The sequence below is a fragment of the Antechinus flavipes genome, chromosome 2 (assembly GCF_016432865.1).
Source record: "Antechinus flavipes isolate AdamAnt ecotype Samford, QLD, Australia chromosome 2, AdamAnt_v2, whole genome shotgun sequence".
Taxonomy (NCBI): Eukaryota; Metazoa; Chordata; class Mammalia; order Dasyuromorphia; family Dasyuridae; genus Antechinus; species Antechinus flavipes.
Genome location: NC_067399.1, coordinates 123,187,952 through 123,212,389, shown reverse-complemented (window position 1 = coordinate 123,212,389; position 24,438 = coordinate 123,187,952). Strand labels below are relative to the sequence as shown.

The 24,438-nt window shown below is 34.9% G+C and overlaps 1 protein-coding gene across 1 annotated transcript in view; it reads left to right on the top strand.

Annotated features, from left to right (window-relative positions):
• MXD1 (MAX dimerization protein 1) overlaps positions 1 to 19,266 on the top strand; it is a 29,151-nt gene extending 9,885 nt beyond the window's left edge. The window contains exons 4-6 of the mRNA XM_051975477.1: positions 11,726 to 11,840; positions 13,102 to 13,261; positions 13,831 to 19,266. Of these exons, the coding sequence (XP_051831437.1) occupies positions 11,726 to 11,840; positions 13,102 to 13,261; positions 13,831 to 14,018 (463 nt within the window). The 3' untranslated portion in view covers positions 14,019 to 19,266. The remainder of the gene's footprint in view (positions 1 to 11,725; positions 11,841 to 13,101; positions 13,262 to 13,830) is intronic.
• The last annotated feature ends 5,172 nt before the right edge of the window (positions 19,267 to 24,438 follow it).

Below are 24,438 nucleotides of genomic sequence, written 5' to 3'. Positions count from 1 at the left end.
CCTACGCATAAGATTTAGAACTAAGAGATCATCTTATTCAGCCCCTTCATTTTACAGATGAGCAAACTAAAGCTCATAGAGATCAAACAATTTGCCCTGTAACATATAGGTAGTAAATAAGAGGATAGGAATTAGAACCCAAGACTTTTGAATATAAATTCAGGATTCTTTGTATTTCACCATAATGCTATTTACTCTGCTTCATGCTTGTTGTCTAAAGGATAATCTTGTACTAGTCTTAACCCTAGAATGTGAGTAATAGCAAATAAATGAATGAATGAATGAATAAATGAAAGTAGCAAATCAACAGAGCTAATTTGGCTAAGAAAAATCTTGACAGCTTGGATTAAGAAAAAAAGGTTAGAGCCTTTGATTCAGATGTTTAGATTTCATTTTCTTTATGCTATTCTTTCTCTCTTCTCCGTTAGGGGAAGGATAATTGGCCATCCTAAAAAAACTAAGTGAAAACCTATTAATGGTACCTCCCTGAGCCTGGTAGTTGAATCCTATTAATATCATCTAGGCTTCATAAATTCTATGGAATTTAGCCATTTGTATTTTCAGGAGTCACTAAAAGAATGAAATGTCTTTGTCTCATTAAAGGACATAGTAATTTGGGTAAATGGTGTGTAGCAGATGGCATTTATTTCTTTTTCATACTGTAGGGCACAGTTGTACTTGAATTTCTAAAAAACTGGAATCTATAAAGCATCATGGAAATTCTATAATCAATTAGTGTTTTACTTGATCAGAATATCTACCAATGGAAATGTTGTACTGAACATCTCCATTTTAAATCATATTGATTTCCTTTGAAAAGGTGTTGGGTGTAGTAGAGTCAAGAACTGCAATAAAGACCTGTAAGCTTACACTACCTACCCGATTCTGAGCAATCCACTTTTGTTATATGGGCTCAGTTTCCTCATCTGTAGCATAAAAGAATTAGACTAGATAATGTATAAAATTCAGCTCTAAATCCTATGATCCTTTAACAGGTAAGGAAATGCAAGAAAACTCTTTTTAAAAAGTTATTTTTTAAATTGAAACTCTAATTGGTGAGCATTCAAATTTGAATCTTTCATTTCAAATGGTTCTAAAGATACTAAAAGAAGATCCTAGAAATAGCTTTCTTAGATGATTTATATATATATATATAAATCTACCTGGAATTAGACAACTAGACTAGATCATCTATGCCAGAGCCTTTTGGCCCTATTGTTTAATGATTTATTGCATAATTTAGGGAAAGAACTTGGGTAAACTGTATTCGAAACAGCCATTTTCATTATCTTCAAACATTTTTGCTCTCAATGTTGACTAGCCTTTGGTGCAGGATACAAATCCTTGATCAGATCTATTTAAAATCTGTGCTAATTAATTGTAAGTTTTGATAGTGGCTTCCTTGATTTTTGGTCTGGTAAATAACTGCAGATTTTGTATCCAAAAGAATGGAGGTCTTCTCCCCTCTACCTCATCCTTCACTGGGTCTCATGTATGACATTGTACCATATTTATACTTTTCCACACCTTGACCACTATCAGATCTTGCTCTAAAATATAGTAAATGGAAATTGCATGGGTCCCTTATTGCAACATTGCTGTAACTAACCTGGTTAGTGCTGTAATTATAAGGATATAATAATCCAGATCTGATCTATGTTTAAAAGGGAAAGGAAAAATCAGGTATATATTATTCAGTCCCTAAGTTGCAAAAATATAATGTTTTTGATATTCTATGTTTTAGCAGGACTTGGAGGAGAAACTGAATATGGAATTGTGGTTAAGATCATTGTGTAATAAATAGTACCTTCAGTTCTTATATACCCAATCAAAAGTCATTGATTGGCTTAGAAATCATTAGAACATTTTTCTGAACTAAAGTAGAATACTAGTACTAGGGTAAAGAAAGAACCATCAAATAGCAACTATAAAGGACATATCTTTTTAGTTGTGATTAGTTAGGGCATACCTCCAAGATATATAGTATGTCTTAACTTTGCTCTGGGTAAGTTCTCACTCAAGAAGTTAGTTCCAACTTAGAAAGAAGTTTTAGAAATCTTCAAGAGAAGCAAGGTGATAAGCTACATTCTTTTGAAGAATGTTTAGAGCCTTTTTTCTTTCCTTCTGTCTTCCCTTTTTCCCCATTGTGTCTTGTGTGTGTGACTCCCTCTCATTTAAATACACTTACATTTATCAAAATTAAAACTGGATCCTTTCCTTATTGATCATAATGTGGACTTTGGAGATCACCAATATCTTTATATGGCATTTATATTTCTGTGTGAAATTGCAGAACTATTAATATGACAACTTTCATTTTCAGTATATGCAACTACCCCTACTTTTCCCTTATTTAACCTGGAAGAACAGAACAAAAAAAATATTCGCAAAGGCGACACACATTTATACTCAATTGATTATTTTTAGTCTCTTCCTGTCCAGTCCCCAAACATCATACCATACTTATAAAGTTTATAATTACCCATGAGTGTTCACATTGTAATGAGCCAAAATATAACATCAGGAAAATTTTGCTAACTTGAGAAACTCAAATTGAGTTAGTAAGATGTTCCCCATACAAACAAGGTAACATTTTCCCCATCACTGGTAGTCATTATTCCAACATTGGACCTAGCATTACTCTTATTGGGTTTGGGGTTCTTAATTTAAAAGAATAATTTTCAGGAGTACTCTAATTAAAGGATGAAAATTTCTCAAAAATAATAGATCATATTTCATTGGTCAACTATATTATTTTACTGCCTGTGATATGTAGAACACTGTTATTAGACCATAGAGAAGTTAAAAAGGAAACATAAAACCTGGGCTTTTATCATTGAAAAACTTAATCCAATGGAAAAAGATGAAGTAGATGAGAATATATATTTGTGTGTGTATATTTGTGTATATGTATACATACATAGATACACATACATATAGACATATAGATACATCTATATCTAGATATAGATACAGATACATAAAACTACCTAATGGACAGCTGTATATACATTGAAATAATAAAGATTTGAGGAAGTTGGTAATATTATTTGATTGAAACAAGGCAGAGTTTTTATGAAGATGATGTCTTAAACATTTTTAAATGGGAGCCAGGAAAGGGATCTGTTTTGGTGAGAGGAATGAAACAATCATTGTAGGTAAACTGGAAGTGGCAAAAGGATAAGTGTATTTCAAGCCCTCAACCATCTTTCCTATTTCACTATTTAAATCATCTGTTATATACCAACCCTTTATGCTATGCCTTAATCCAACTTTCCATGCCTCATCCATAACTGAAAAACTCTAATAAAAGGGAATATTTGATTTAAATGCTATCTCAGGGAATCTGGGATTTTGGCCATGTGGGTTTCTTCCATCCATATATAATGCAACCCATCCATGCCTCTTCTTTGTATATGTTTTTTATCTGTGTTCCACAGTAGATTCTCTGCAGGAGATAAAACCAATGTGCTTGAGCTTTTTTTAAATCTTTTGTGCTTCTAGCTTGACTCTTAGGCTGTACATCTATTATTTCTTGCTCTTATCACATTACCAATTTACCTCCTTTTCAAATAATATATTTCTTCTAAGATGACCCTTATACCACATTTCTTGGGCATAGGTCACCATTGAAATGATACTGCAGCCCACTTATATCCACCAGGTTACTCACCTTTCATTCTTAAACTATAGAAAGTATGAATGATTTTTTTTAAACCAACTGTGCACCTCAAAAATAGAATAAAGCCTGATTTGGCAATCCTAAGAGAGTGTACTCACAATCAGCAATTTGGGCAAGCCGAGAAATACTTTGGGGAATGACAGAGATGAAAAATATAGATATTGTCTATATTGTCTAAATTCCATATATCATCTAAATTCAGTAGCTAAATGTAGTATCCTGAATTAATGGCATTTATGGCCTACCTCTGATCTAACCCTTTTGAATTACTCATTCCCAAGCTTCCAAATTTTTCAGCTTGAAGAGACAACATAATCGGAGTATGAGTGAAAGGGTCTAATGACTTAAATAAGGAGTGCCAAATTCAAAGTTATCAGTTGATAGTCTGTTCTGCTTTCCTGTCTACCTATAGTTTGAAGCTTGAGTAAGAGGAATGCTTCATATAATAGAATTTTTTTTTTTTTGTGGCTAGCATCAGTCATGGAAAATGTATAGTGGAATTATATAGTATGTGAATTCTTTTTTTCCCCCCTCTTCTCTTTTTAGGAAAATATCTTTTTGAAAAAAATTCTTTAAATACCATGCCTGTTGTCCTGTTGGTATTATAAGTTGAGGTCTAATTGCTAACTTAAATTTTTACTAATTGTATCATAATCTAGCATTCTCACTGTAATGAATGCTTTAAAATTAGGCATTGGATTTGGATATTTATCAGCCTTTCTAAACCAATCTGTTCCACTAAAATTCTCCTCTGATAAAGCTGTTAGATACAAATATACTATAAGTATAGTGGGATCCCAGTTGTTCATTTCAGAAAGGAAGATATAAAGATCTGAAGCTACTTATCTATCACCCACAGATTCACTCTTTGCCACAATAAGTCAATATTGAGAGGAGAAGAGAGGGAAAAGTTCTAGCTAGGTAATCCCTTTTATCCAGTTTTCCCATTTCTGTCATTTGACCTTTTCTATTCATCTTCTGCTTTTTGCTTACTTTGATGACAGGAACTATAGTGATTTTTCTTCTTCATGGGCCCCAGGGCCCATCACTTATTTCAGTACTTAAGAAACCTATGATACAGATTGCTTCCTTTTACTTTCACTTCCTTTTACTCCTTTAGAATTATTGTGGCTGAAGAAATGATCACCTTAGATAGGCTGATCCTCAAACAAAAAATTAAACCGTCTATTGCTAAGTCTATACTTGAAGATTTTCTAACCTGATCAAAACTTACATTTCACCTACTTAGCTTTCAAGAACCCATAATCATTTTCACTTCATTATGGGAAATTAAAATAGGATCTTGGAAGAGACATTCTACTTAATAAGCATTTAATAACAAATATTTGTTAAGTTGAATTGATCTTTGATCCTATTTGCATTTTCTTCCCCAGAATAGCACTGTATTTTATTTCTTGCCTACAAATATATCCTGAATTCTTCAAGGTTAAAAGGCTAAAGTTAACCTAAATTCAGTTTAATCAACACTTTATTAAATATCTACTATGCACAGAGCATTGTGCTACATGCCAAGGGAACTACAAAGACATGCAAGTCATGGTCTCTGTCCTCATTGAGTTAACTGTCTAATGGAGAGATGGGAATTATATATAATAACTAAAATGCCAAATGTAACACAGATATATAATAGAAATATAAACACTGTTCTGTATGAGGTTTGAAAAATGAAGGGTATCAATGAAAATCCTGTCTTGACTTGATGTCAATAGGCCTATGGGTTTTAGTTGACTGATATTCCAACCTGAAACATCAGTGTCTTCAAAGTACCAAAATAAAGAAAATAATCGAAGGCTTTATCATTAGAAGTCTAGTGTCCAGATCAAGGGAAATAGTTCTTATTTCCCCAATGTACTTATTGTACTGTTAAATAACATTTAGAATATTGTATCTAATTCTATATACCATATCACAAAGAACAATTCAAGAATTAGCATATTCAAGAATTGATCAGACTTAGAATAAGGTAATCTGAATGAATAAAGTAGAATGCCAAAATTGGATAAACTCTGGATTTAGAGTCAGAGGATTCAGATTCAAATCCTGGGTTTGTTGCTTAGTGTGATCTTGGACAAGTCATTTAACCTCTCTGGGTCTCAGTTTCCTCATCTGTAAAAAAGGCTGAACTATATAAAATCCCTTCTATCTCTTAATTTGTGATGCCATAATTCAAAACTGAAAAAATAAAGATTACGCAGGACATGAGAACAGTTGAAGAAACTGGAGATGGTGCTCCTAGAGAAGAGATTTACTGAGGATATGATCGCTTTTGTCAAATATTTGAATGGCTGCCATGCGAGGAGGGATAATACTTGCTTTTGTGGCTCCAGAGGAAAGAATTAGAAGTAATGGGTAGAAGGAAAGCAGATTTTGGATTAATATAAATTAGAACTTGCTCACAAGTTTAGAAGTCTCCTGAAATGAAATAGGATGGCTTCATGAGTACTGAGTACCTCATTTCTGAAAATATTAAAATGGAAACCAAAAGACTTATTGAGCAAATTTATGTATGGTGTAGATGAATAGTCTATATGATTCATAATTTTCCTTCTGCCTCTAACATCTACCAGAACTATATGTAATTGAGCATTCCTTTGCATGTTTCTGCATTTGAGTTTCAAATCTTGCTCCCTAGAACACTAGTGAAGTTAAAGTGTATTTGAGCCTTTGCTGTTGAGTAGTTTAATTTCCCTTCTAATTGTTCTTTCTTCATATCATTGACTGTGAAGGAATTTTTCCTCTTTTACATATTAACTTCATGTAAAAATTTTTTAAGATTAAAAAAATGTTCCCTTGGCATAAACAAGATTTGTGTTTCCTTGGAAATGGGTCAGACATTCCCTTAAATCTTTTAATTCCAGAAGATTTCAGTCTCCTTTATAGAATAACAGCCTATAATTCTCATCTGCCTAGTAAAATACAGTTTAGTTCCCATCTGACTTAAAAAGAAATATTAAATTGCTTTAATTATCTTCATTTCCCTAGCAGTAATCACCCTTCTGCAAACAGAAACAAGTTTGAAAGAATTCCCTACTCAATAATCTGCCCATATAGTAGTATTATATCTGTCATACAGATCTAGAAAATTTGAATAGGGAAATCAACTCAAAATTTTGACACCCTCTAGTGTTGCCTCCAAGCTTCCCATAGAAAACACATAGACATACACACATGCACACATACATATATGCGCACATGTACTCTTGCACACATGCACTCTGCCAAAAAAAACCTTTAAGTTTAGAGGAGTCAGCATAACCCTGAAATCAGAGGAGAACTAGATTTGAATCCTTTTGGTCTTAATACTTTTATGACTCTGAGAAAGTCATTTTACACCTCTCCCGACCTCAGTTTCATCATCTGTAATATGAAGAAATTAGATTAGATCGGCTCCTCTGAGGTCCCTTTTTAGTTCTAGATCCTTGATCCAATGATCTAAAGTAGTCATCAGTTGACTTCCATACTGGTAGTTCTCCATACTGTTGAAATAAAGGACTAGTTCAAAAAAAAGTTAACTATCATATGAGCTATGTTTGTTCCTTCTAATTGCTAATCACAGTTGAGGTCAAAGGTAGATTGGTCCATGAAGACTACTATAGGGCAAAGGTATGTTTAGAATAATTAAACTGCCCTTTCTAAATAGTCAGCAGGTAAAGAAGCTTTGCTATAGATGCCTATAAAATATCATGGAGCTAAAAATCTTCCATTTCCCCCAGGGACTAAGTTCACATTTTCATACATGCAAAGCTAGTTTGTGAAAAAAAGTATGTTTGGCATATATTAGAAAGAAAAAGACAGACATATAGACAAAGAAGAGAGAATTAATCTTGATTTGTTCTTTGACAATCTTAAGATATTTTGACCAAATTTTATATTGAATGCTATAGTTGATTATAGAATAAAATATATGTCTTATTTGATTTATGATTCATAGAATTCTAGAAATGGTTAAAAATAAGAGATTGTTTTCCTGGATTTTATCCTTTTATCTGCCCACTACCCTCAAAATAATTTAAATATTCAGATATCTAAATACAACAAGAAAAGATAAATATAAAGATGCCACCCTACTACTCTATTAAGTTTAAAATGGTTTTGATTTTGGTTTTGATCAGCTTTGATTTTTGTTGTTATTCATTTGGAAACTGATGGTTTTGAAGTGAGTAGGAAATCTTATCTGTGTAAAGGAATAAGTGACTACAATGTCACATGGTGTTTTCAATAAAATAATCCATTTTTCTAAATTTTATCCAAATTATCCCCTTACAGAGTAAATGTTTTTCATCTGCTAATAGCTGTTTTCTCTGTTTTTTTTTTTTTTAATGTATCAATAAGGCGAAGTAAGTTGATAATCTATTTCCTCACTTGTGGGTAGTGAAATAGTACAAATCTGAAGATTTTCAGAGAGAATGGAAGTTTTATGAGGGATGGTCTTTTTTATACAGTCAATATTCCCAACTCCAAACTAGTTTTGAACTCACACTTCTACATTTTATAACTAACTCCTTTTTAAAACTTGTTTGATATTATTCTCTACTAAGAGAACAATTCACTTTCCATAGTAAGTGAAAATCTCCAAATCATGAGGAGAACTGAGGATCATACCTGCTGACCAGTTGGCCTTCTCTAAAGATTGTTCTCCTTTTGTTAGACTTTGAACAATACCTTTTTTTCTTACCACAAGACCACTGAGTAAAACTGTTAAAAGAAAAAAATCCAAAAGGGGAAACCAAGCTTCAAGTGAATTTGACTTTGCCTATAGTTAAATTACTTTGCTTATAGACTACAGTGAAATTGAAATTCTGAAACCAAGAAAATTATGCATGTAGTACCAGAATAGCAGTATTTTAGAGCTGGAAGGTCATTAAGTCTACCCTATTCTATACTCTCTTTATATAATAATGATAAAGGGGTGTATAGCTTCTGTTTTAACACTTCCAGTGAAGGAACCCATACTGTCACATGAAGTGCCCTTTTTCATTTTTGGATAAGCTCATATTCCTAATTCTACCTTATGTTGAACCAAAATGCCTTCTTGTAACTTCTAGCCATAAGTCCCAATTTTGTCATTTGGAGCGATAGAAAAGAAACTTAAATCTCTTGGTTCTTTATAACTGTCCTGCAACTTATCAAATCAATCAAAATATATTTACATACAAATCTTGTACAAAATGGTTACTAGTATTATGTCAAAAAGACATTTATGATACTGTCTTTGCCCTCAAAAAGCTTATTCTCTAATGGGGAAGTATAGATTTGAGAAACTAAGGATACAATAGATGTCATGTTTTCTGTCTTGTCAAAATGGGTATTATCAATAAGAAAGGTTGAGTTTAGGGAAAGAAGGGATTAATTTATATTAGAGTAATCTTAGAAGTCTTTATAGAGAAGTATAAAGAAAATCAAATTGTAGTAGTTTTTTTTTTTTTTTTCTTATATCTAGAGAAACTAGACTGGACTGATTCTTAAATTTTGGCATAATAAAGTCCAAACTAAGGTATCATTTATTTCAGAGAAACCTAATGGACACTTATAAGCCATACACCATATGTCAGTAAACTATTCTTGTTTTTTCCCTGAGGAGATTGGGGTTAAGTGACTTCCTAGGGTCACACAGCTAGGAAGTATTAAGTGTCTGAGATCAGATTTGAACTCAGATCCTCCTGACTTCAGGGCTGGTGCTCAATCCACTGTGCCATCTAGCTGCCCTCAGTAAACTATTCTTACCTAGCACTTTAAAATATAATTTTCTATCTTCTCCCAACTTTTCTCCATACCTCTCTGTTTTATTCAATTAAGTCCTGTGGCTTGGAGAGTAGTTATGTGTGACTGTCTCTAATATGTATAGTGACATTGACCTGATAACAGTTTTCTCTTGCCAAACCTCAGCCTTAAGTTACTCCCATCATCTACCTCTTCCATTCCTACTGAAGAGCTACTGAACACAACTGAATGAAGTCTCACTATTGAGCAAATTGGGTATATTACAAAAATAAATACAAATTATCCAACCTGAATTTGGCTCTCATTGCAGCGATACCCTGTTTATTTCTTCCTAATTGATTCCCTATCTCTCTTTTCACAAGAGCTATTCCAAACCTTCTCTTCTCTCTTTAAGCCTCCTTTCCCACTTTCTACTCCACTAAGCTGAGGAGTTTGTTTATGACTTTATTGATAAAAATGAGACCATTCAAAGAGAGCGTCATGTCCCACATAAGCTTTCTCTCCTTACATTCTCTTCATCTCAAAACCCCTATTCTCTCTTCCTTCCCATGATATGTGACCGAACAGTGGCCTTTTTGGCAAGGCCAGTCTTCTACATATATATTTGATCCCATACTTTTCCAACATAGTATATCATCCTTTTTCTCAAATCTTCAATTTCTACCAACTAGTTCTTTTCCTACTATGTACATTCAAACTCATCTAAGTGTCCTTCATCCTTTAAGGAAAAAAAAAATTTCACTTCTACCAATCCCTTAAGCCTTCAAATAATATATCTCCTCTCCTTCTCAATCAAACTACTTGAAAAAGCTGTCTACACTCCACTTCTCAGTTACTTCCCAACTCCTTGCAATCTTACTTCCAACCTCATCACTCAACAAAAACTTCTCTTTCCAAAGTTTCCAGTGATCACTTAATTGTCAAATCTGTTCCTGATCCCAAATTCCTAATCCTTCTTAACCTATACTCTGCATCTGACATAGTTGATTATCTTTTCCTCCTAAATTTTTGTTATACTCTTCTCTCTTGATTTGCTTCCTACCTTCCTGATCACCCTTTCTCAATCTCTTTTGTAAGCTCTTCAACCACATCATAGTTATTGGCTAATTATAATAATAATTATAATAATAATGGCTATTAATACCCTAAGATATGATATAGACGAGTGGTGATAAGAGCTTAAATTAATTTAAACCCTTATCACCACTCACCTATATCATTGCAACAATCTCCTATTGGGCTTTCAGCTTCAGGTCTCTCCCAACTTCAGTCTATCCTACAAATTGTTGCCAAAGAAATTTCCTAAAACAGGTCTTACTGTATGACTCCTCTATTCAATTGCTTTCAGTAGCTTCATATTATCTTTGCAATAAAACAGAAACCCCTCAGTTTAGCTTTTAAATCTTTTCACAATCTGGCCCTAGCCTCTCTTTCCAGCCTCATTGTATGTTACTTCCTGTTTTTTATTCTGAGATGAGTTAAACTGGCCTTCTCTTTGTTCCTTATACATAATATTCCATCTCCATTCACCATGCCTTTCCTATACCTGTCTCATATTCCTGGAATGCACTTCTTCCATCTCTTCCTTATAGAATCCTTCTCTTTCTTTAAGATGCCACTTGGTTATCATCTTTTACATGAAAACTTTCCTTCCTAATTTCTCCAACTGCTATTGTCTCCTTCTTAAATTATCTTGTATTTTTGCTACTTTTTTTTTTATTTGTATTTATGCTGTATGTAATTTGTTGTTTTCCCCCATTAGGATGTTTATTGCATATAGGAATTGTTTCATCATTTGTACCTAATACCTAGGTACATAATAGGAATTTAATACCTGTTACTTAATTTATTGATTACAATAAAGCACTTCTTTCCGGTCCTAATTGGAGACTATTCAGTGTCTGTTTAAAAATATACATCAAAGACAAATTGAATAGGATCTTAGCCACACAGTGTTTTATTATTATGTGGATTTATATGTATTTCTGATAAAATGGTCCTAGAAACATAATTCCAAACAAGACAAGTGTGATCTAGTATAGCCTATAGGAACTAATGGTAGTACCGCATTATCATCAAAAAATTATCAATATTATAAAAGGGGGTTTCACATTATAGACAAGGCTCCCAATACTTACTGATTTTTATTCAATCATCTGATGGGAAAAGAAAATTGATTTTACCAATATCTTTTCCAATGATACCTTTAAAATCTATCTTGTCCTGTTACCATTTATTCTTGCTGACTTTTCCTGCCTGATCTTGTATTCTGAAGTGCAAATGTGACTTTTTGCATTGCAGACGTGCCCACCTTCGCTTGTGCCTTGAGAAGCTGAAGGGGCTCGTACCACTTGGACCTGAGTCGAATCGTCATACTACTTTAAGCTTATTAACAAAAGCAAAGTTACACATAAAGGCGAGTGTACATTTGGCTTCCTTCCTTGAATTTCCAGTGAAAATTTTTCTTGTTTATGAAGGTCTGGACTGCTTGTTAACAAATTGTTGATATGAAAAATTGTGTTATATTCATTTTATTCTGTATCAAGATTCCTGCTTAAGGCACTTCATCAATAGGATAAATTGTGGTTTGACTTCTGGTTGATAAGTCTCATAAGACAACACTGGGAAAAGACACCATCTTTTAGAACTTTTCTGCTCTAAAGCAGAGGTGTCAAACATGTGGCTCCTAACATTCTCAGGTGAAACCCAATCTACATTAAAATGTAGTTCCTAACTGATTTTAATTCTTTGATATAGTAATGAAAAAAGAAATGTATAAACTTGTGTGATTTTCTAAATCAATATGCTGCCCATAGGAGTCCTTTGTATATTTTAGTGGCCCCTGTTTCTTTTTGAATTTGACACTCCTACTCTACAGAATATTGTTCTGATGGCAGGGAATATGGCAAAGTGGAGGAGGGATGTGTTAAAATGAGTACTCCCTGAAAATGTAAATGATGTCTCAGCTCTTGTGCCAGGTGATTAAAATAATGGTTTAAAAGGAACTGTTATTATGGGCTTTAAAAGAAGTTAATTTGATACTTAACGTGACACAAAAAGTACTTCTGTAACTGAGGGAGATATGTTGAATAAAAATGACTTTAAATTGAGGTCTGTTTCTCAAGACTTTTTAACCTATAGCTTCTTCAAAGCTCTTCCAATATTGTGAGACTTAAAGTGCAGTGTGTCCCCTAGACACATAAGACAGATCTCAGAGCATTCTTGACCCCAAAGATAGGATGCTGGGCTACCAGACCACATTCTTCAGCGGGGCAAGTGGTGCAGTTGGAAAGAGCACTGGAAGTGGAGCCGCAGGGCCTGGCTTCAAGTCCTACCTCGCACACACATTGCCTGTGTGACCTCGGAAAAGTCACTTACCCTTTCTGGGCCTCAGTTTCCTCATTTTAAAAATGAACTAGAAGGAGTCTGTGATTCCTTCAAGATCTAAAGCTGTGATCCCTATAAGGAAATGATTATTGATGTCATAGACATTGGAGGACAATACCAGTGGCTCCCCAGTGAGCTTCCTTACTGAGATAAGCAAGAAAGTCAAGACACCAGAAAGCCTTCTGGGGACAGGAGTGTGTTTCAGAAATGAGACACAGATTCAAGGTAGTTAATTACTGGTTTATAAGCCCTAATCTAAGGATTCCTCTGAAAACTCCTTTAACCTGCAGAAGCTTGAAGACTGTGACAGAAAAGCAGTACACCAAATAGACCAATTACAGCGAGAACAGCGGCACCTGAAAAGGCAGTTGGAGAAATTGGGCATTGAGAGGATAAGAATGGACAGCATAGGATCGACAGTCTGCTCAGAGCGCTCTGACTCAGATAGAGGTGAGACCCTCTTTTCAATGACTGTGTTTTCATTTGAAATATCTTCCCTTCACTCTTCCACATCCATATTTTCCCTTCTCCATGCTCCACAAAGTAATACATATAATTCATACAAATAATAATGCTAACTGCTATTTCCTGGTACTCTCGATGTTTATAAACACTTCCCTTAACAGCTCTGTGTGAGGTAGGTAGTCCTAACTTACAGATGAGACAACTGAGGCTCGGAAGGAAATTAAATAACCTACTTGTGTTCATACAGCTAGAAAGTGTCAGAGCCAAAATTCAAACAAAGCACCTTTGACTCCAAATCCAGGATTTTCTATAATAACCACGTTATCTCGTCAGCATGATGCAGCCTAAATTGAAAAGGAGGACTGGCACTCATCTGAAGAACTTAAGCAATGGCTAACAAGAATTATTTCAGGAAACAATCTTTTTTCCTTCAATTCCCCAGATACGTTCAGGGAGGGAAAACAGTTTTTACATTCATTGGAGTTGGGGCCTGAGTTGTCTGCTCTATTTTGACTGTGAATTCCCTCAACTCTCCCTTTTGCTCTTCTCTATAGAAGAAATTGACGTGGACGTTGAAAGCACAGACTATCTCACAGGCGATCTGGACTGGAGCAGCAGCAGCGTGAGTGACTCGGATGAGAGGGGGAGCATGCAGAGCCTCTGCAGTGATGAGGGCTACTCGAGCTCCAGCATTAAGAGAATAAAGCTACAGGACAATCACAAGACTTGTCTCAGTCTATAAGAGACGGCTCTAGCAGTGGCTGCCTTCCTTATGGTTTTCCCTCTCGGATCTTATTAGGTAGTGTATTGGACCTTCCCACAATTCCCTTGCACGTAAATTTCAATGTACCACCACCTTTACCCAAATCAGCTTTGCCTAAGTTTTCAAGAAAAAGTGCATAGGGTCGTGGGTTTACAAAGCTACTCTCTGGAGCACACATCTGATTGCATCCACTAGCTTCTCTTTCTGTCCATAAAAATTCATCTCTGTGAGACTGTACATTCCAACCAAATTTTGAAACATCCAAGAATATTTAGACTTAGAGCCAACTCCCAAATATCAGTAATTTCCCCTTTTACTTATTGTCATCATTTAGTCTTCTCAACCTATCTTAAATTTTTCTGTTTGCTATGTTTATGTATCTTGTCTAGCAAAATTGTCCAATTGTGACTTCTGTTCAAAAAAACCTGAAGGAACCAAACTTTTCAAGTTGAGATCCTAATCTCAGAACTATGAAGTAAGCTTTGAAAAGAGCATTTAAGAGCGCTTAACTGTGTGCCTCACCCCAGGTTTTCCTGGGAATGCTAGGAAAAAAAAATCCCTAATCCTCTGAAAACTTACCCCTCAAATACTGCACATGAATTTCTCCAAACCCGTATGTAGCCTTGGGCAGTATATCTTGCTTTAAACCAGGCACCTCGATGTGACAACATGTCTTCGGGGTTACACAACTCATCAAGTTTCTTGAATGTTTTTCTCACCAACTAAATGGTACAATCTATCCCCATCTCATGTTCTGGGGATTGCACCATATTATCACTGAATAGTGCTGTCCCAAGACACATTTATTTTTCCTCAAAGTTTAATACTACTTGTCTCTGGGATAATTTTTTTTCTACCTCAGAGATGAACAAGATGATCTCCATTTCCCATTAGCACAAAAATGATTATGCCTCTTTAAAAAAAAAAAAAGCAACATTTGGTCCAGTTCCAATCTATTTTCCTATTTAACCTTCAGCAATAATTGTGCTGTAGAGCTAGCTGAGCTAGCTTCTGTCATTAATGAAAGGAAAAGTTCACATTGCTACTTTCTATGTTGCAAGTAAACACAAGGGGATAGTACAATGTTACTACAGTTCCTCACCTTGTTGAATTATTTTTAGACACTCCCAGAAACTTGTTTATGGAGGCTTTGGGGTTGCTAATTTAGAAAGCTGATTTTTTTTTTTCCTCTTTGGCCATGGTTTCTCCCCAGCTTGGTCCCCCACCTTGTAGCATTTTTATTTAAGCTTAACAGAGCACATGTATATGTACATAAACACATTAAATCTATAAATACTATTTATTCATTTTTATATAAACTAATGTTGGAGAAGAAATTCTTAAAACATGCTTTTATAGATGTTCTGGAAACTTTGTATGTAGATATCTGCTCACTAAAATCTGTTCATTTCCCCTTAATCTTTTTCTTTTGAACATCTTAAGGCCTTGATATTTTGCGCCTTTTGGGCTAATCTGTTCATTGAATTTGGACCATTCATAAGATGCATAAAACTAAAATACAGCAACTGGCACAAGGTGATTAGAGCAGTCCCAAATACCATAGATACTTCACATTTATAAGGGCTATATAGCTTAATCAGTGATAGACAACCACCATGGGCTTTCTTGCTTGCCTGCAATCTTTATCATATGTATGTGTGTTCAGCCTGATTATACATCTAGCTGCCTCAAATCATTCCATATACTCTAAAGTAAATTCCATATACAAATTCAGAGAGAGCCTATGCTCAGAGTTTAAAAATGATCAGCTGCCTAAATAAAACCAGATTACTTTTAGGCTCTTTAAAAAAAAATGATTCTTTTTGAATTTTAAAAAAATATGGGAATTAGGGCTAGTGGATTACTTAAACTCCAAAGTCTCTCCTTGTTTTTCCCCTTTCTTTTTTGTGCTATTTAATTTTCTTTTTGTGGGGAAAAAGGGGAGGTGGGAGGGTGGAGTAAAAAAGAAGGATTTTTTAAAAATAGCTGGAACTTTTTCTGATTACCAGCAGAAGATTTGCACTGAAATACAACTTGTATGCCTTTTGCATTTATTAAGCCTGCTTCCTGAGTCCAAGCAGAAAGATAGTGTTAAGAGAGTTAGCTCGGCCTGTAACATGTTTGGAAAAGGTACAGATATGCCTGCACTTTGAGGTACCTGCTCTGATGCCCTTTGCAAGACCTCACAAGCATTTTGTTAGCTAATGAAATGTTACACTTGAACCACCTTCAGGAGTCCAAGCCCCAAGTAGTAGATGCTTTAAGGCATCAGGAAGTGTAGGTTTGAGGGGTAGGGAAAGCTTGTGGGCCTGAATTGGGGGAGGGAACAAAATTGTGTACTTGTTTATTTAATTTAGAAATAAGGCGTCTGAGAGCCGCCAGTATTTTCTGTGTTTTAGTTGTTGTGCCTTTGATTTAAAACTGCATTTTTGTCTCTTTGGTTGAAATAATATTAAATGTGTTGTCCCAATATAAAACAGTAATTATTTGACCTTCACACTGTTTGTCTGGTCCTTTTCAATTTGATTGCGTAGAAATGTGGAAGTTAGTATATAAATATATGTGTGTATACACGTGTGTGTATATATATTTATACACATATATTAATGCACTTATGTCAAACTGACACCAGGGTTAGACATGGCTTTCAAAAGTTCTAAGCAGATAAAGTTAGCTTGCCAAGCTGGGCTCCAGGGTAACCAATACCTTAATTATTGGGACCAACCCTGGGTGTTTCTTCTCTGTGATTCTCTTGGTTTTAAACCAACTCATGCCAAGGCAGCTAATTCTCCCCATGTTGCTGAAATGGTAGCACTGATTTGCCAGCCTTTTCTCTCCAATTCACTGATCCACCAGCATTATTGTTAAAGAGCTGCATCAGGGGTTTTATTTGTTTGTTTTTTGTTTTTATTAAAAAGAAAACCTTTTTAGATGGGGTAGTTGAGGTGGGGGAGGGGAGGGGCCAAACATGTAAACCCCCAGCCTTTAAGATTTTGACAGTTGTACCTATGGATAGATATGTACGTACATGTGTGTACATGCATATTTTTGTGTGAAAGTTGATTTAAACTAGCATCCAATCACTGCATTCTTGGGTTTCACTATTGCAATACAAGTGGTGAAATTGAGGCTTGTGGTCCTTATTTGGAACAAACAAACCAAACTCTTGCACTTAGATAATAAGCTTAATGAAATTCTTACAGTAATATATGTATATATAGCATGTTGCTGTTCTATTTTAACATCCCAAAAAGTATTGTCTTTATTATTTGGGGCTTTGTATTGAGTGCTGAGCACCCATTATGTATTTATTTCAGGCTTTCTTCTGGTAAGCAGAGCTCTTGAATTCTTCAAGGTGCTGATAGCCACACCATGTGAATTTCTTGAGTCACAAGGTTAATGCTAATTTGATACCAATTCAAAGAGCACAGCACTTTGAGCATTCCAGGGAACTCTTCTGCCTGTCATTAAACAGGCCGAAATGATTTCAATACTGTATTTCAGTGTTGGGCATTATGTAAAGTCTTGTTCTGCAATTGGCCAACCACTTTAGCACTTTGGATGCGGGGACTCCCTGGCATTTCCCCTCATCCTCCACCTCGGATTTTTTGGTTTTATTTTGAAATGAAATGAAATGAAACAAAACTTCTGACTTGCATTCCACTGCCTCTGCCCTGACCCCATGAGATGTGGCCAAGAATACACTGTGTATTTGAGAGAATGGTAGTACTCACTCCACATCAACAAATGAAACCTAACAATATTTAGGACTGGATGAAGGAGTCAGTAGGGTTTCCTCTTTCTGCCCCCACTAGTGTATTAATTTCAAGTTTTGCTACTGTGGATATTGGGAAGGTATCTTCTTTTTTTTTTTTTTTTTTTTTCTTTTTCTTTTTCATTCTTATTTTTTTTTAAACCATGCTGTAGATGATCGCTAGTTGCTTTCTCCCTTATTTCTTCTTGGCTTCTCTGACATCCTACTCACCTTCCTCTCTTTGGCATTGAATGTCTAGTGGGAAAAGGCAGGTATGTCAACATGTGGGGAAACGCCAATTATTTGTGCAACTATACATCAACTATTGTAGATAAGACAGCTACTCCTATTTAAATTATTTCCTAGGAAGAGAAAACCCAAATGGGCCCCAGATAAAAGTGATGCCTCATTCTACATAATTAGATTTCTTAGTACTATGTTTTTCTTTTCTTCTCTTTTTTCTTTTCATTTCCTTTTTTCTTTCTTTTTTAAAGCTACTTGAGTGGGATGTGAAAAGTGTGATTTATCATGGTTGGTTTTTTGTTTGTTTTTTACTCTCTATATTTATGACATGAATGAATTTCTTGTGCCATACACTTATGAGAAAATAATTAATTGACTGGCACTGCTAGATCCAGACTATTATTTTCAAAACAGCTGTTGCATGACTGAAAAAATTGAGTATCTTTTTCGTCTAGCAAAATCATAAAATCAGACTCAGTAAAGTGGCCAATCTTTTAGATTTATCAAGACTTAATTTAGCTTCAGTTTTCTTTCTTCCTTCCTTCCTTCCTTCCTTCCTTCCTTCCTTCCTTCCTTCCTTCCTTCCTTCCTACCTTTTCTTTCCTTCCTTCCTTCCTTCCTTCCTTCTTTTTTTCTTCCTTCCTTCCTTCTTTCCTTTCTTCCTTCCTTCCTTCCTTCCTTCCTTCCTTCCTTCCTTCCTTCCTTCCTTCCTTCCTTCCTTCCTTCCTTCCTTCCTTCCTTCTTTCCTTCCTTTTCTTTCCTTCCTTCCTTCCTTCCTGCCTTCCTTGCTTCTTTGCTTCTTTCCTTCTTTCCTTCCTTTCTTACTTTTTTTTTTTTTTTGGGCAGTTCTTTTAAATTTTGCCTAAGAACCACACTTGCCTTTATCCCTTATTCCTAGAATTGGTGCTCTTTGTAATATTGCTCTTTAAATCATCAATTTGGGGGTGGGGATGTCTTCTGAAGGGTAAATGCATTCTAAATAGGGGGAGCAGCAGATGGGAGAGTGTGAAATTCTGTTTCCAGATGTTCAGTTCCTAATGTAAATACCGCGCCAATGTAAATCCTGGGTCAAGACCATAGAGAATGGTGCTTTTACTACAGTGAGCACATGCATTTTTAGAAACTACATGTTTTAGAGAACCTTGCTGTGTATATGTAAACTTCTGTATTGTTCAACTGTTAAAAATAATAATAAGAAAAAGAAAATAAATTATTTCATTATTAAAGAAACTTGTCTCACCATAATTTCTTTCTCCTCAGCTTTTTACAATGTCTTCATATGTTGTCTGGATTTTGAATTTTAATCCCCCAAATTAATTATTATTATTATTTTTAGCACATATGAATTCTTATATACAATGTGTTTAAATTTAGATCACAAAGGGCTGTCTGTTGCAACCATCTATTATTCAAACTTCTGTTACACCATCTATCATAAACACCTAAATTATATTGTTGCTAAATATCCTGATAGACTATAAGAACCTTATGCTACACTGATAGTTTTATTTGATTTCAAAAGTTGAAAGCTATACACAACTAAGCATGAGCTAGGAAGGATCTTAGAACACAGAATGTCAAGTCTGGAAGAGACCCTATAACTTTCCAGTTTATAGTATTGTATCCCCTGTTAAGTATATGGCAGAAAATATTAAACAATGGCAGAAATTTGATATGGATTTTTTGTGTATTTGTTTTTACTTTAGCTTAATAAGTGCTTGTTGAATAGGTAAGTGTTAGGACCAGAATTGTGGGATACATGAAGAAACACAGGTCTTCCAATTCCAAGGATAATTCACTAAATTACCCCTAACACATAATGCTGAATGCTCTTAGGATTGCTTATTGCTTTTGGTCAACATTGAAATAGCATGGTGGCCATAGGAAGAACCATGGACATGGAATCATATTCCAGTTCATATTCTAGCTTAGCCATTTTGACCTTGAGCAAATCATTTTTAAGTAATGGGGGGAAAGGGGAAAGGATATATGATCCCTCTTCCTAAAAATTAATTCTTATAAAACTGGGTTTCTTAAACTTTTTCTGCTCATGATATCTTTCCACCCAAGAAATTTTCACATGACTCCCAATGTATAGAAACATAAAGTAGTTTTTCAAATTAAATATTTATTGATAATAAATCATAATTTTCCAACTTCTACGTTCAGTTACAAGACCCTATGTAGAGTCATGAACCACAGTTTAAGAAGCTGGGTTCCAAAAAATACTGTAGATATCTTCTAAGTATTTATATAATAATAATGAAATTGACCTTTCTATAGTTTTTCAATGTTTGCAAATTGTTTTCCTTGAAATAATCCTGTGAAATATAGTGAATGTTTTCTCCATTTTATAGGAAAGGAAACTGAAACCTAAAGAGGTTAAGGGATTTGTCCACAATGGCACAATCAAGACTTGGAACAAAGACTAAGGAATCCTGATATCAAATCTGTTTTTCATTTTACTGTACCACACTATCTTGTAATTTTACTACAATGTTTGTCCTGGGCTGCATTCCACAGAAGTGTCAGGGCTATAAGCATTATTTGAGCATTCCCAGTAACAATACTTTTGCTACTTCACCTTGAGATTCTCTGGGCCTCAGACATCCCATCTAATAATAACTAACAATAATAGCTTGCATTAATATACTTAATATGTATCTGGCACTATGTTAATAAGTGCTTTACAAACATCATCTTATATGATTCTCAAAACAACTCTAGGAAGTAGGTGCTATTATCTACATTTTACAGCTGAGAAAACAGATAAACAGATTTTGTGATTTGCCCAAGGTCACATAGCTACTAAATATCAGGGGTAGAATTTGAATTCAGGTCTTCTAGACTTCAGGCTCAAAACTCTATCCACTGTTCTATCAGCTGTTTCTTGTATAAAATGGGAATTGCCCCAAGGCACATTTGCTTCACCAAATATTATAAGGTACAATCTAGTTCAGATTTGTAATTCCCTGATAAGTTCCATTGAATGCTCTTCAAAATGGATCTTCCTGACACTAGACTGTGGGATACATGAAGAAAATGTTCTAACAAGAATTTGAGCTCTTGTTTACTGAGACAAAGTGGGGATTTCTTAACAGAAGCAATGGGAAAATCCACTGAATTTCAAGAACTCGGAAGTACCTTGTACTTCTCTGGCTTGAGTCTTTGAAAATACAGAGTAACCTTCAACACATTAACTTACAGTAGTATTTTGAGTTTGGTTTTGATGGTGTCATTTTGTCCTCATAACTTCCCAACTCTTTCCTCCTAGTAAGTCAGCACTTTTCTCTGCAGTTGAGAGTTTCTTTGAAGATACCATGGAAGTATTTAAAAACATTTCTCCATTATTACTTCTCTTCTAGAACACAGGAAATACCATACTTACTGACTTTAGGGAGTCAACTCTCTTTAATTTTGAAGTATTAATGTTGGTTTTTCAGAATAGTAGTTCAGGACCTTAGTTTCCATAGTCATAAAATGCAGTTGTTGAGTTAGATAATCTCTAAGGTTCCTTCCAATTCTAAATTCCATAAGCCTCTATGTAATAGTCATTATTTAGAACACAACTTCTTAAACTTTTTCCACTTGCGATCCCTTTTTGTTTGAAAAATTTTTACATGAGCCCAGGTATACAAATCTAACATTTACTGATAATAAATCATAATTTTGTGACCTCCACATTCGGTTACATGACCCCATGTTGGGTCCATAGTTTAAGAAGCTGGGATTTAGAGAACTATCATTAATATGAGCCAAAATTGATGATAGTTATTGGGTTAAAATGAGATAGAATGAAAAAGCATTTATTTAACATTATATGCCACATACCTACTAAGCTAGGAGTACAAATACAAAAATACAAAAAATCAATGGTTCTTTTTCTTAAGGAGATAACACTTATAGAAAAGTTCAGCTTGCAGAGCAAAGGCCTGCTGGTCTTTGGAGAGATGTGATAGAACTGATAGTAAGGCCCAGAATTCTTGTATTATTGGAAAAGTGGAATCTGGGTGGACAGCATTCAGGGTAGGACTTTTGTGGTGAGGAATCCTAGGGATTCTAGGACCCTGGGAGTCTTTTACAGTAGGGTTCAGACTGGAGTGATTGGGGGAGAGTCCATCAAATGTGTTCTTGTAACAATTTTTATAAGCTGACTCTGACTGCTTTACTTGAGCCCAAATAATTGTTTTTTTTTTTTAAACTAACTAATATGCACATGAAAATAAAATCTTAGAAGTCAGCTCATCCAACTTCACCTTTTAACAATGGAAGATAGCTCCAGTGGGAATCTATGGCAATTGGAGAAGAAGAACTATGGGTTTTAGTTCAGTAGAAGCTAGAGACGAAAAAAAAATTACATGAAGGTAGCCAGAAATAGGCCAAAACAAAAGTAGAAATATACTATTTCATTCATTGTATTTGCATCCCAAGTGCCTGACACAGAGTAGATCCTTATTAAATAACTGTTGATTGATTTGAGGTCAAAACATCCTGGTGCTCCCCAAGTTGACATAAAGACTGTGAATTTGGGTGCTTGAGAGAAAGGGAATTAGAGGTGAGGAAATCCTTTAAGTAAAGATGATGTGCTAGCAAAAGGACTAAATTTAGAGCTAAAGGACCTAGGTTTGAATCTTGCTCTGTGTTTACTAGCTATATGCTTTTAGAGAAGGTATTTCTCCTCACTAAATTTTCTTTCTCTGTAAAATAAGGTAAATCTCCTCTGACCCTAAAATGAGTAAAACGGGTTCCAATATCTATGGACTTGTAATCTGCCTGTAGTACCCTAAGAAAAGCAATGTTTGTAGTGTGGCAGGATAACTGATCTGGGAATTTCAAAAAAAATATATAGGACACAGGAAACTGATGTTTGTGAAAATAGGAGTGATGCAAAGAGAGTTCATTCTCCAAGGCTAATAGACAAATTATTAATCAATCAAAACGTGCCAACTATGGGTCAGGTAAGGTCCTTTAAGTACTGAGAACACAAGGAAAAATGAATGTAGCCTCTTCAAGGAGTTTATAGTCTAATGAGGTGAAGGGAATCTACATACATAAGTATAAATAACTTTCAGAGCAAATACAAAATAACCTTGGAGCAGGAATTATCAACTTGGTTTACATGAACTCAATTTTTAAAATATATATTTTGATAATCATTTAAAAATAATTGTTTTTCTTGGTATTCCTATAGTATTTCATGCATTTAAAAATATTATTTAGAGAAAGGGTCCATAGACTTCTGATACAAAAAATGGTTAAGAATCCCTCCCTTAGATGCGGTTTGGAGAGCCCTCATCAGAAAATGATGTTTGAGTTGACTCTAAGGGGGGAGGGAGGAAGCACATTCCAGGAATGAGGGACAACCAGTGCAAAGGCAGAGCTGAGAGATGGAGCATAGCAAATAGGGCTGCATGATTGCATTGTGAAGCATACAGAAGGAAATATAGCATTAAGAAGTTTCAAAAGATAGAAAAGAGTCAAGCTGAAATGGACTTTAAATGCCAGAGGAGTTTATATTTGATTCTGGAGGGAATGTGGAATCACCAAAAAGATTCCCATACTTTGGTGTCAATGTAAAGATGGAGAGCCAATGGTTTAATTGCACAAGACCAGATTCATCTGTGCCCCATCTATATTTTGCTCTAGTGATGATGTCTCAGGGCATCAATTATGAAAGGTTCTTGGAGGGTTTTCCATGATTTCTACTTTAAATAATAAACTGTTACTCAACATGCTCCTCATCTCATCACCTCTATCAGTTTACTACAACTTCCCTTTTTTAACCCTTCTTCAATTCTCACCTACTCCCTAACCTTTCTGCACTTCAGTTTCCCCATCTGTAAATTGATTAGATGATTTCTAAGATTACATTAAGCTAAAAAAAATTGATTCCATCATTCTATGTCTTACAATATCCCAACAACTTATTTCCTCATTTGTTTTTTGGTCCATGACATTGCATATGGAGAAATAGTAGCTGCTGAGAAGGAGAAGGTATTATACATGCCAGTCTCGTATTGTTGGGCTCATTGCTAGGTCCATCTTCATTAAAAATGAAGTCCAACATATTATTGTTCTGTAAGAAATGACCAACAGGATGAATACAGAGAGGCTAGAGAGACTTACATGAACTGATGCTAAGTGAAATGAGCAGAACCAGGAGATCATTATATACTTCCACAACGATACTGTATGAAGATGTATTCTGATGGAAGTGGATTTCTTTGACAAAGAGACCTAACTCAGTTTTAATTGATCAATGATGGATAGAAGCAGCTACACCCAAAGAAAGAACACTGGGGAATGAATGTAAACTATTTGCATTTTTGTTTTTCTTCCCGAGTTATTTTTACCCTCTGAATCCAATTCTCCCTGTGCAACAAGAGAACTGTTCGATTCTGT